General features: G+C 39.9%; 2 protein-coding genes across 2 annotated transcripts; both read left to right on the forward strand.

Annotated features, from left to right (window-relative positions):
• The first annotated feature begins 410 nt into the window (after window positions 1-410).
• adora2ab (adenosine A2a receptor b) lies at window positions 411-9,577 on the forward strand. Its single transcript, XM_041059824.1, has 5 exons — window positions 411-626; window positions 4,248-4,795; window positions 4,979-5,110; window positions 6,801-6,904; window positions 7,480-9,577. Exons 2-5 carry the CDS (start codon window positions 4,596-4,598, stop codon window positions 8,454-8,456), a joined length of 1,413 nt encoding a protein of 470 aa, XP_040915758.1. The 5' UTR covers window positions 411-626; window positions 4,248-4,595; the 3' UTR covers window positions 8,457-9,577.
• A 627-nt stretch (window positions 9,578-10,204) lies between these two features.
• On the forward strand, window positions 10,205-13,172 carry snrpd3l (small nuclear ribonucleoprotein D3 polypeptide, like). The gene is made up of 4 exons (XM_041059103.1): window positions 10,205-10,318; window positions 11,100-11,239; window positions 11,978-12,170; window positions 12,951-13,172. The coding sequence occupies exons 2-4, from the start codon at window positions 11,114-11,116 to the stop codon at window positions 13,013-13,015; spliced, it is 384 nt and encodes a 127-aa protein (XP_040915037.1). The 5' UTR covers window positions 10,205-10,318; window positions 11,100-11,113; the 3' UTR covers window positions 13,016-13,172.
• Window positions 13,173-13,715: the final 543 nt, after the last annotated feature.

Consider the following 13,715-nt stretch of genomic DNA (forward strand, 5'->3'; position numbering starts at 1 on the left):
TCAAACTGAAACATCAGCTGTCCTAGCCACATAAAACATGATAAAGTGGCACAGAAGTTGCAACACAACGAGGTATGTTAGATAACAAACAAACATACAGTTCGGTGTTCCTATGGCTGACTCATCTTTATAAAGAAAACCTCAGAGTATATATCTAATTTATTATTTAAAAGTTTTAAATTCATTTAAATTCTCTTATCTGAATTTCATTTTATTTTAGTCTCGGGTCCTGTCACTTCATGGTTTGCCCCCCAACCTGCTGTCATCGGTTATTTCCATTCGTCACTGTTTACCAGAAGCCCCCCCGCCAAACACACACACACACACACGCTCACAAGTAGAGGCGGTGCGTCTGTGCCCGCGGGTTTTCCTCCTGCAGCGTTGTGTCGGGGCGCACCTTCAAACTTCTCCCGGCGACCCGAACACGAGCAGTGCAGTGAACATGGACCGTGACAGAAGATTTACATCTTTTTCTTTTTTGTTCCACTTTGATTTCACCATATTGAAGTTATAAGCGCATCAGCTTGTTTTGCTCCTTTACTTTTCTAGTGGCGCTGCCAGTTAACAGACTGATCATCTGAACGGGCTGATTGAGTGGAAAGGCTTATTTCCACGCCAATATTAAGGTAATAATAATAATAATAATAATAGTTGTTGTTTTCTGCTTATTGAAGTTTTGTTTTAAATAAGTTCATTAATCTTTGGACCATTTTCTACTATGAGCAGTAACAGTTTGAACAGGTGTTTTTACCCTATTCTGTAGCATAAGGACTATGTTTTTATAAAGTGAACAAAAGCGCACTCAAACTATATCTGTAAGAGGTTATCCTTTAACTACTGCTATCAGTAAAAATGTAAATATGTATTTAACTGTAACAGGGGCAAGAAAAATATGTGAACCTTCTGTAATCACCTGCTTTTCAGCATTGACTGGTCATAAAATGTGATCTGATCTTTATCTAAGTCACATGTATAGACAAACACTGTGCTGATGCGAAAAAAAAAAAAAAAACACTAACAATTTTTTTGTGTGTGTGTGTGTCTTTATCAAACACACCCATTAAACATTCAAAGTCCTAGTGGCAAAAGTAAGTGAACCCTTGGATTAAAATGTGGTTGATCCTCTGTCGCTGTAGCTCAGACCTGTACACCTTTCAGGAGGAATTTTGGACCTTTCTTCCTCAATGACCTGCCTCAGCTCAGCCATTTTCTCAGGGTTTCTTTCTTTTTTTTTTATTGTTTTTGGAGATCAGCAGCTTCCTCTGTGGTGTCCTACCATGGTGTCTTACCATGGACACCATGCTCCAGGCAACTATGGTTTGTGTATGGTAGTATGTGTATGGTATGGCCTTTAGCTGTTACTGTGGGATTCTTGTTTTTCCTCATTAGTCATTGTGCGTTGTGCCTTTGGAGTCAACTTAGCTGGACGCCCACCTCTAGGTTCAATAGCCATAGAACTTAACCATCTCCATTCACGGGCATTTTGTCTGACTGTGGACTGATGAATATCTAAACTCTCTGAGATGACTTTGTTGCCCTTGTGAGGCGTGGTTCACATTGGCTGATGCTTCTTGTGAACAGTAAACTCAAAATGTCTGAGTGTTGTTTGTAAGTCAAAGTAGCTTAAACCCCCACCTCCAGTCTGGTTTCATTGACCGAACTCCAGGTTTACTAACTCCTGACACCACTTAGGGGCTCACATACTTTTCCCAGCCCACACTGAGAATATTTCAATGATGTATTCAGTTTTGTGTGTTATTAGTTAAAAAATATCTGACCATATTTTAAGACAAATTTACAGAAAAATGCAGATGATTCTAAGCAGTTCACTGACTTTCTCTTGCCACTGTGTGACAGTGTGTGAATTTATCTAAATTTGGAAAGCTTTTAAATAGAAATAGACAGTTAAAGGGGCTCAGCCTTTTTCCATCACTAGACATAACATGCTGTGTGTTGATTGTTCAGTAGATTATCGTTTGGCTCAGACAATGTTTATGTCTAACCTGGTTTAGTTACAAGAGTTCAACATTGTGTTGTCAGTATATTCCTCATTAGTTATAAACACAAGGGCTTTCACCAGTAGAAATACAATATTAAAACAGCTTTTCTTTTTGTTGCTGAGTTGTGGAGCTGAGCTGTTACATTGATTGACAGGGCAGTGACAGATCCCCTCCAGCAGGATGTGCATTTTCTTATCACTTCCTACAAGGCCTCTAGGCACATATGTCCGTTTTCATAATAATGGTGAACAGTTTTTGCCAAGGTAGCCCACTGAAGAAGGTTAAAGAAGAAGGCTCATCATGTGATGTATTATAACCTTTAAACCTCAGTATTGTAAGTTCCTTTTTTTAAAATTTATTTTAACTTTGATGAATTACTTGTCTTGTGCAGTTTCAGAAACTTTTGCAGCCTCTTGAGGTCTTAATGAAACTCAAAGTCCGGGCATTTTTCTGTCGCTGTAGCTTTCCAAACCTGCTGGATAAACCCTGGTTTTTAAATTCCTTTGGGCTGTGAGAAGGTTTCAGTGGCAGAACAATAGGGGATAACAAGGACCCTGGTCCGATGTACTGCCAGTCAGGATCACTGGCACAGAGCTACAGGGTTATATGTAGTCAAAAGAGGTAGATTTGAACAAAGTATGACAAGTGCCATGAATCTGAGAAAAGAAAGAAATTTGTTTTCTGTTCTGTTTACATTTTTAACATTTCCATGTAAGGGCACAGAAATGCAGTTGTGGTCTCTTAGCAAGCCCCCCCCCCAGCATGACTGATAGAGGCAGTTTATTTGAGCTTGACCTTTCTGATAATGTTCAAGCCTGAACTGCCACAGTCAGAAAGGTGCTACTTAATTAGAGAATCAAAAGAAATGACCTTTGTACATTCAAGCCATTAAATTAACATACAAATGACAAAACCTGAATGAATGAGTGGAAAAACATAACAAATGTAGTTGCTTCCACACAGGTGCACTTCATGGTACAATTAAGCAACATCCAATCAGGCTCTGTGGCATGTATAAACATGCTGAGTAAGCCCAGCTGATTCTGATTTTGTACCAAGATGGCAAGAGGTAAAGCTCTGAGTGACTTTGAAAGAGGGTTCATCGTATGGCAGGAGCTTCAGTCACAAAACTGCAAGATCATTAGGGAACATCTTCAGAGTACAGAGACTCATAGGATGGTGCTAAGGTGCATTGAAGCTGTTCTTGCAGCACATGGTGGCCCAACAGCTAACTGAGACATTTTATTGTTGGTTTTTCCTTCAATTTGAAACAGAAACGTGGGTTTCCATCCCTGAAAGTTTGTGGTTTGATATTACTAGAACTAAACTTAACATAGTTAAAATTTAGTTTGGCTAAAATATCATTATCATATCTTTCATAATACACAGCTATTTTCACTAAGCCTTTAACTCTGTGGGCTTTGTCTCTTGGTATAGAGAAGATAAAAATAGGTTCTTTTGTGTGTTTTTGTGTTTCAACCAAATGGTGAAGTGAGAGTGGTATCAACCCTCTCATCTGACTCTCGGGAAGAAAGCGAATAAGTGTGTTGGGTCATATCAGGCAGACACAGCTGATAAAACCTGTTCAGAATTCAACAGAATAAGCCCAAACTAAGCTAACTTTAACTTTAAGTGATTGCAGGCTACCACACAAACTTCCACAACAACTCTACTTCTTTGCTGTAGGTCAAAGATAATCTCAGTTATTTCTAACCACTGGAGCGATCTCAAAAAACTAAGATACAGCATCAGTGTAGCCTCAGTTATCTGAATCTCACTCCCTTGAACCATTGCACCCTAGTGAACTGAATACATTGGCCTACATTTCATGCAGAGTCCTTCTATGTGAAGGTTATCTAAGGTTGTACCACCCTAATCTCCTTATTGAGGTATAGAGGAATTTAACAAAACACCCTGAGGAAACACAGCAGAGATAGTTTGCCGCAGTGTTCCTGTAAATGTACAATGACTTTCAAATTTATGCGTGTCTTATTTTGTGTAATTATCAGTGATTTTGGAGGAAAGCATGTCAGTGGCGGGAATGATTAGTGTGTGGAAGGGTTTCGGGAAACTTTTCCTGAAATAAAAGGTGCATTGTTGGACTGTCTGCTTTGGCCCTGTGTGGAGAACAAACTGTGTCCCTGTCGTCCAGAGATAGATGGCTTTTCTGACCTGTGTGTGGTAACCTGCAATCTGTTTGTTCAGGCTATACCACTGAGATTGTGTTCTCTCTCTTTCTCTCTCCAGACCACTGCTCTTAATTTGGTAGCTGTTGGGCAAAACTCCCAGACGCTCCCTCCTCGATATTCTGCTGCCATCTGTGACAAAGTTTACCATGCTGAAGAGACAAAGAGGAGGACTGACAGACTGATACCGTGTGTTTGACAGTAAAAGGTACGAGTGAAGTCAGGCATCGCAAGTGTGACGTTGGTGGTGGGAACTTCCTGTCTTGGCTGTCCTCCAGCTACACAATCACTCTTCCCTTAAGTCGTACTATGCAGTTTGGCAAGCATCTGTTTTGTCTAACAACACTTCAAGCGGCTGGGCGTGTGGGATGAAAGCTCAAAGAAAGCAAAAAAGGAGGAAAAAATAATCATGCTGAAGAATGACCAGCTGGTCTATATTGGCCTGGAGCTGATCATCGCCTGCCTGGCTGTGGCTGGGAACATCCTGGTCTGCTGGGCCGTCTGCCTCAACTCCAACCTACAGAGCATCACCAACTTCTTTGTGGTGTCACTGGCAGTGGCTGACATTGCTGTAGGGCTGCTGGCAATTCCCTTTGCCATCACTATTAGGTATTGTTACGTTTGTTATTTCATTTTTACACTTTGCAATTCTCTTTTTTTATAGGACTCAAAATCGCTGTAATCTTGGATCAAAGCTTAATACATCACAGTATAACTCTGAGACTGATTTGTGGTAATAACCTAACTTCTGTCTTGCTGAACCTGTGATGTTCTCTTGCAATCCGACATCAGCACCGGCTTCTGTGCCAACTTCCATGGCTGCCTGTTCATCGCTTGCTTCGTCCTCGTGCTCACCCAGAGCTCCATCTTCAGCCTTCTGGCTATCGCTGTGGACCGCTACATCGCTATCAAGAACCCACTCAGGTGAGGGGAAAGCGAAAGGTCGCATCAACTGCACTGAAAACTGAGACAGATTTCCACATTCTCACTTTAGCATCACTTTTCAGACTGTCCAAATCTTTCTGCGACACAATTAATGAGCTTTTTTTTTTGGGAGAGGGGGTTGAATATTATATTTTAGCAGGATTTTTCTGTTGCTGTTGAATTTAAACTGTTGCCTTTTGCACAGTATACTTACACAATGCTCTTTTTTCTCATCAGAGATGAATCATTAAAGGTGAGAAACATCCAAAGCACAATGAATTACAGAGAGATCTTATTCAGTTAGAGCTAATCTGGCCGGCTGTGTGCAGACAGAGATATATGTCTCCGCAGGGTTTATTGGGTTACTGTTCGTGTGCTTCTGTGTGAACTTCTACGGCTGCCTGTCCTCTGAAGTCTTTGATCATTACCCTCCACATAAATCAGCGCCATTCAAATAGTATTTACTTGAAAGGGTTCACTCATTTTGCATCTTACAAGAAAGTTCCCCATTCATTCTTTATGCAACAGGTATTTTGACATAACATTGACTCATATTGTTCGTTTGTGTAAGCAAATGCACTGTTGTTTAGTCACAGCTGCATTCCTCACTTCTGTCATGAGTGGATATTTCTTCTAGTAAGCCACAGCAGGTGACGCATTTGCATAAGCAGTTGCATAATGGATCCTGCGCCTGTTTGTGTGCTCACACTGGGGCCACTACCCTGGCACCAAAGATCGGAGAGCTAATAATTCATCAGAAGTTTAGGGAGCTTAATATAGCCTACTGGCTGCCACCCTGCCCATGAAAGATATCAGTCACATGGGATAATGGCTACAAAACACAGGGACAAGTCAGTGTGGGTTAGGTGATGTTACAAAGAATATTTTCTTTAGTTATTCATGCTGATTTGAGTTTCACTGTCTTAAAAAATACCTTAAAAATACAATATTGTTGAAATCTAATTTTTATTTTATTCATTTGACCAAACTTAAATTTTGTAACATATGGCTTTTTTATATTTAACTTAAGATCTTATCATTGGCTGCACACATATTTCTAAAAGGATGGTGTGTAGCTCATATACATCATACTTGGGTTTAGGTCCTCGGATCGGCCCTGCTGGTATTGTGTAGTATAACAGCCTCAACCCCCCCTTCTGTAAAACCATGTCCATGTCTGAGTTGAGTTGCAAGTCATCAGAAAAGCCATCAAAACAACAAGATGATTTCATTGCATTGCTCGGATGCAGCTAGCTTTTATATAAACTGACTTGAAAGCAAACTGTTCCGAACTTTAGGTTAATGTCAGAGGTGAAAAGGAAGTGTGCCTGTAAACAACAGTGTTGGAAGGAAATGCCAGTTAATGCACAACTACACCAACATTCACAGTCATGCTCAGAGACACCACAGGATCTTACACTGTCTCCTCCTACACCAGCTAACATTTTTTTCAAGAGTGGTTGCGCTGTCAGGCCTCAGTGTGTCCTCTATTTAAAAGCCAGTGATGTAACAATTAAAAAAAATTCTTCTCTTTGGTTTATTAAATAATACAGTCAAGCTTGAATGCAGAACCATTTTGTCCTCATTTAAATCAACAAATATTGACTCTGATTTAGGCAGATACGATCACAATGAGATTAGATAAAGCAGCTGGCGCTCGTGTTTTATTGAGTTCTGCTCAACCTTTCAGGTACAACAGCCTGGTGACAGGGCAGAGGGCAAAGGGCATCATCGCTTTGTGCTGGGTCCTCTCAGTAGGCATCGGCCTGACTCCAATGCTGGGCTGGAATAGAGGTGGGAAATTTATGGGACAAATGTAAATGTAAATGCTTTCAGTGCCTCCAAGGTGTTCTTTACCTAGACTGTAGAAAAACATAAATGTGGCCTATGTTACATTGTTCGTAGGTTTCTGAGAAGATGGTTTGGTTTTTGTTTCATTTGTTTCATTGTTAGTTGTTTAAAGCCAGATAATCAGAATTTAGAAAATGGAATGAGTACTCAGCAGTCAGGAGTTAATAAAAGTAAGCACATCTCCAAATGTGCACAATTTTAAGTCTCAACACCACTCATCCATTTTCTAAAGTGATGTACATATATCATGAGAGAGAAAAAAACATGAAAAAGACGGGGAAAATGGGAAAATGCATTGGCATTGTATTTCTCGAGAAAAGTGCTCAAATTCACTTTAGTTTTGACAATTAGAGGAAATGCATCTGGGATTTCCACATTGGCTTCAATTCAGCTAAGTGGCTCTTACTGTTGAAATGATTTCTGAGAGAAAAACTTGAGGCCAGCTGTTAGATTTGTGGTCTGAAACCCTAACCATGCACATTAACTTGCCATAATTATACAAAATGTTTGTTTGACAGGTTTGAACACCACAGCCGCCACCAGCAGCGGGAACATCTGCCCCAAAGGCATGACTGAGTGCCTGTTCGAAGGAGTAGTTACCCTGGACTACATGGTCTATTTCAATTTCTTTGGCTGTGTGCTGGTGCCTCTGGGGGTCATGCTTGTCGTCTATGCCCATATCTTCATGGCTGCACGACGCCAGCTCCGATTGATGGGGCTCAAAGTTGCACAGACACCTGCTCCTGGAGCGATAACCTCATCTTCCAGCGCATCTCGTTCAACCCTGCAGAAGGAGGTGCATGCCGCCAAATCACTGGCCATCATTGTAGGTTTGTTTGCTTTATGTTGGCTTCCAGTGCACATCATCAACTGTTTCAACCACCTGTGTGAGGACTGTAACCGCCCACATATCTGGGTGATGAACATCGCAATCATCCTCTCCCATGCTAACTCTGTTGTGAATCCCTTCATCTATGCCTACCGCATTCGGGAGTTCAGACAGACCTTCCGGAAGATCCTGTACCAGCACATCCTGGGCAAGAGGGATGTACACGGGTTTGGCTTTGGGAGGGGTGATGGGAGAAGTGTTAGGAGCAGCATTGTGAGGGCCTCTTCTCGCACGAGTAAAGCGGATTCATCATGTGGCACGGTGGTAAATAGTTACATCCTGGACCCCAGTCCTGATCGAACTCCACCAAAACCTGCTCATGAAGCCTCTTGCCACTGGTCGTCAAAGTTAGACTCTGCACCAAGCAGTTACATACTCAATGGAAACCAAATAAAGGACAGCGCCCTCACAGGGACACAGCAGCAGCCAAGCATCATGGGATTTGCTGCACAGGATGGAATAGAGTCACTCACATATTTGGGGGGAACAACAGATGTTTTGGAGTTGAAAGATAGTGGGAGCTGCATTGCATATGTGAATGTTCATGCGCTCACCCTAAAACAGACTGACTGTACCTGCTCCACAGAGCTTACAGAGGTCTCATGACCAATACATTTAGGTATTTAAAATATATTTCTGTTGTAATTAAACATATAGTAGTCTGCAAATATGAGAACATGATGGATTAATGAAGCCTCAGAAAATCAGCAGCAGCAGTAAATCTGTTTTTCTCTTGAACTAATTGCCAGGTAATATTTTGGTCTGCTTAGGTCTTTGCCCTCATCAATAATCTCAGAGTTGGATCAGATCTACAAGCACACAAACAACTGTGCTGATGCTAATTTTTTTCCAAGATAAACATCATTTTTTTAGGTTGCATGTCGTTAAGACTATGTGCATCTTTAATGTGCAGAAAACAAGACCTTCTCAACAGTACTGTATCTTGCAATGCATTTTAAAGAGACTTTAAACATTTAAACTCTTGAACTGCATTTATTTGATAATGTTGGATCATGTCACCTTTTGTAATGGCCATCTGTATTGGTTTTACTGAACTGAGAATAAAATATGTGTTAAATACATAGTAGAAAAGAATGGCTTTTGACGGAAAGTACAAGGCATGCAGTATCTCTCGTGTATAGATCCGTTAAAAAGTAATTTCTCAAATTGCTGGATAGCTACAGAAGGCTTGATGTTGCTAGTCTGATAAATGCCAGGCAACACATGTCCGTTGCTGCTTCAACAACTATGTGACACATGAGTCAAAGGCGCTGATGTATACAAGCCAGTTACCAGCCATCCAAAACAAAGAGCTTGTTTGATCTATTCAAATATCAGTCCATATGCCTGTAATGTGGCTAGTTTCAGAGTCAGGCTTGCACACATAGGCAGATGAAAAACACACACATAAAGTACATACACAAGACTGCAGACTACTCTGCAAGAGGTGTTTACAGAGTAGCCTGGCTGCTGACGCCAGTCAATGAGCCTAATGCAATGGAAATCAAATGAAGGTTCATTTGATGATGTCTTTTATTATGCCATTATGCTTTCTCTTTCCTCATTAAAAAGCCCTTCCACTGTGAGAAAGACCTGCATTAAGCAACATTTGCCTTAAAGCAATCCCAGAGACATGTATGAGGAAAAAAACGTATACGGTTATGCTTCTAGCTCATGTACTGTATATTTATTCAAAAGCTATACATATCAGTGTTGTTTATTACACTTTATGGCCATGTACAAGGGTATTTAAATGAATGAAGTCATTTTCATTTTAATGATTTGTTTTTGTGACCTTTTGATAAGGGTTAGTAAAACTATGTGGTTATGGGAGATTCAAATCTGAGTTATTTCTAGACAATAAACATTAAATAAATAGATGAACAAAAGGAGATATACCCCATATCAGCTGTTTAATCTACCTCATAGACACCACGGTTTATTTTGTAATGACAGACCAGGCTCCATCAGTGCCCATGATGGTATGATGTCCTGAAGGAATACAATCCAACAGGCCTCTTTATAGCATGCCATTCAGTCATAAACTACTATGTAGGACGCACGACATGAGGATCTTGCCAGCATGTTCTCCATTTTTAGAAAAACAGGCAAATTAGCAGAGATTCATTAAGACAGTTTTGCATAGATACGCATGCACAGGCGGCATAAAACTGCAGCTTTTAACTTTGTTCCACTTGCTGCTGACCCTGTTACTCAGATGACAGAAATCATCAAGGGTCAGGCAAACAGCGCTTCATTTATTTATCATTAAGAGCATAAATGAGCTCAAAAATACAACTCCCACAATGCGCCACCGGACGCCACAGGAAGCACTTCATTGAACCTTTGTGGCATTGTGGGTAGGCGGAAAAAGGCTCAAAAAGTGACGCGAAATCGACGGGCGCACGTTGCAGAGCCCCTGAAGAATAAAACAAATTTAAAAAGTCCTTTTTGAAGACAAAATCAAGGTAAGCGTCTAAACAGGTTGGATAACACGGCGTTATCACTTAGTTTGCCCAGCAGTGGTGTTTGTCTTTGTCGTTCGTTGGAGCTCATTCATTCACTTAGCCAACATGGCTCCGTCTATTTGTTGAGCTAAGATTCCACTTCAGGAAGGAATCAAATATTATCGTTAAATTAGTGTTTAAATCGTGTTAAGCTTTCGTTTGTAGAACGTACAAGTGTTTAGCTCGAATACATTTTCAGAGCTCTTTAGCTCGAATAAATTTTCAGAGCTCTTGGAGTAACTGCATTATTGTAAATTAGCCTAGCCAGCTAATGTAGCTAATTTTAGCTAGCGGTTAACTTTCTCTTCTTCTGCAATGAAACTGGTCAAATTTCGTCAAGTTTTAAGTTCACAATTCTCACACCGCATCCTACATGGAATCAAAGCATTGATCTGCTTACCGTAATGTTTTCAAGCGTGGTTTTACTTTTCAGTTTGATTAGGAGACACGGTATCGGGCTAATTCAAGTAATGGATTTACTTAGAAACATTGATCCAGTTCGTTGTTTCTCAGCAGTTTAAACAAGATGAAATGTAAATTATGTTTCACAATATTGCTTAAATAAGCACGTTTGGTGACAAAAACAAGAGATAGCTTTAGCCCAACTAGCTAAGACTTCCATTGTTAAAGATTTTGAAGTAATTGCAGATTAGAGAGAATAGATTTGTGGTGGAGTACTTTGTATTACATGATTTCTTATCTAACAGCACATTGTAACACATTCTACAATGTTGCATTTCAGGAAGACAATTGAAAATGTCCATCGGCGTGCCAATTAAGGTTCTGCATGAAGCAGAAGGACACATCGTGACCTGTGAGACCAACACGGGTGAGGTCTACAGGGGCAAGCTGATCGAGGCTGAGGACAACATGAACTGCCAGGTTGGTCTTTAATAAGGAAATATTACAGCCTCACTCCCCCCCAGTTATGATGTATGTATTAGTTTATTATTAGTATTATTTCTTAGTAAAGCTAAGAAAACACTCAATGAGCATGATATTTGGGAAGAATTACAAGTCTTCTTTGGAGGCTTTCATTAAGTAGAAATATTAGAATTTTCTATTTAATTCGTTTAAATAATACCCCCGTGTGTTCCTCATCTGTTCCTTTCTGGGGTCAATCAGTTTGAAGCTAGATTTTGGTCAGGTTTTGTGACCATTGTTGACTATACATGAAGAGACAGTACACAGTTATTCTTGACTTCTGGTTGACAGAAAGTTTGAGTCTTATTGGACACAGCAGTTGGCAACCCTGATCCTCAAGTATTGTAGTCTTGGATCCCGACTCTGCCAGCTGATTATAGTACTTGTTTAACCTAGAATCAAGGTTGCAAATCAGTTCAGATTAGATGGTTAGAGATGAAGCCATCAGAGCTTTGGTAGAGAAAGATGACAGTTGTGAACCACTGATTTGACAGTTTTTTGTTGCACTGTGTATACTGGCATACATTGCTGTTTAGCTATAGTTTCAATTTGTTTAAGTTGTATTTATCTTCTAGTGTATTGCTGCCTTTACCCTAAGCATTTAATATGTTAAATTTACTAGAACACTAAAAAGACCTATTATGTGATCTAACCTGTCATGTAGCTAAAATTAAGAATCTTCTTCCGTCGCTACAGATGTCCAATATCACAGTGACCTATCGTGATGGCCGGGTTGCACAGCTGGAGCAAGTCTACATCCGTGGCAGCAAGATCCGCTTCCTGATCTTACCTGACATGTTAAAGAATGCCCCTATGTTAAAGAGTATGAAGAACAAGAACCAGGGATCTGGTGCAGGAAGGGGCAAGGCAGCTATTCTCAAAGCACAAGGTGAGTGGGAAGGTTTTGGACCAGTGTCTCCCTGGACATTTCAAAGGACACTGGCAATTCTTAGCCTGATTAAATTCCTTGGCAGTTCACATGTTTTAATCACTTTCTTAGTCATTTTTTATGTAGGAGAGAAATAATTTCCACAAATGCTGCTGAATCCCTTATGTTACCAGTCAATGCATTTGTTTTAAACCAAGCACTTTAAGTATACAGTAGATCTGTTTGTATTTCTGTGTTCTGGCACCATGATGGCTTTGCCAACCTGGGGAGGAGACAAACACAGTATTAACTATAAAATTGTATTGAGTTGACAGTGAGGACATGTCCTAATTTGTATCTAGCCTAAAGTGGAGATACAATAATATTGACACTGGTATATTGCATTGTAATGGACTAACATAACCCTGCATTGAACACTGTCCTGTCCCAGCTTTCAGAGAGGCATTGATTCAACTGTACTGAATTTTTTTTTTTGAGGCAGCAATTTGTGGTGGTGTATCCTGTTTTAAGATATACCCAATAATTTGTCCCCTGGGTAACAAGGCTACAAAGCCAGACGTGTCTCAACATCTCGCTGAGTAAAAACTTTAATGCTTGGATATTTTACTGCATTTCACTGCATTTCACTGCACTATAAATGTGTTTCTGTTATTGTATCATCCACCTCTTGAATAGTTTTATTTACTTAAAAATTTGTGAACCCATTGGGGTTTCTGTGACCTGTGATTGTTTTTTTCTGTCAGGCTGATTTTTATAAAACGTGTTGTCTTTTGTCTGCAGTGGCAGCAAGAGGCAGAGGCCGTGGTGGAATGGGAAGAGGCAACATCTTCCAGAAGAGGCGATAACTACCACATCTGTGTTAAGATTTTTGCATTGTATAGTCTTTGTTTTTCTTATTTTGTCTTCTTTGGATCGGATATCTTAGATATTGTTTGCAATCCTATGCTTTGCAGTTTATTGCTCTAATTTCATTTTTTATGAAAATAAACATTTTCAATTTGATGTGTCCTGTGCCCTGATTGACTCAACATACTGTAGAAATTCTTGAGTACGTCTTTTTTTCCAGATTTACTTGATTTTCAAAGGGATTCTCTTTATTTCACCGCTAACATCCTACATGCATCACAGATGGGTTTCTTACATGCATGAACAATAAATTGAGGTTAAAAAATGGAAATGTTTTAGGAGTTTGTGTGACTGACATGATGCACCTGTTATACTTTGCATGTTGTGTTTGTTAACTCAGATTTGTCTAAAATTGCTCCAAATAATTTTCTTGCCTCAGTCTTTGCTCAGATTTGCCACAGGCAGTGTAAACCAATCCAGATCTGTCAGTCTGACACGAGAGAATGTTAAGTCACGATAAGCTGAACAAATAAGCCTCACTGCACCTTGGACTTGAAAAGAAATCACACTAAGGAGGTAACATTCTTGATAGGATATGTATCTACTATGGAGTCAAGGATGATATTTTTAAAGTTAGGTATATTCTGATATTTCTTAAAATACCAACTAAACCTTAACAAAGAAAAATGTATGAAAAAG

This window comes from Toxotes jaculatrix, chromosome 16 (genome assembly GCF_017976425.1).
Source record: "Toxotes jaculatrix isolate fToxJac2 chromosome 16, fToxJac2.pri, whole genome shotgun sequence".
NCBI lineage: Eukaryota > Metazoa > Chordata > Actinopteri > Toxotidae > Toxotes > Toxotes jaculatrix.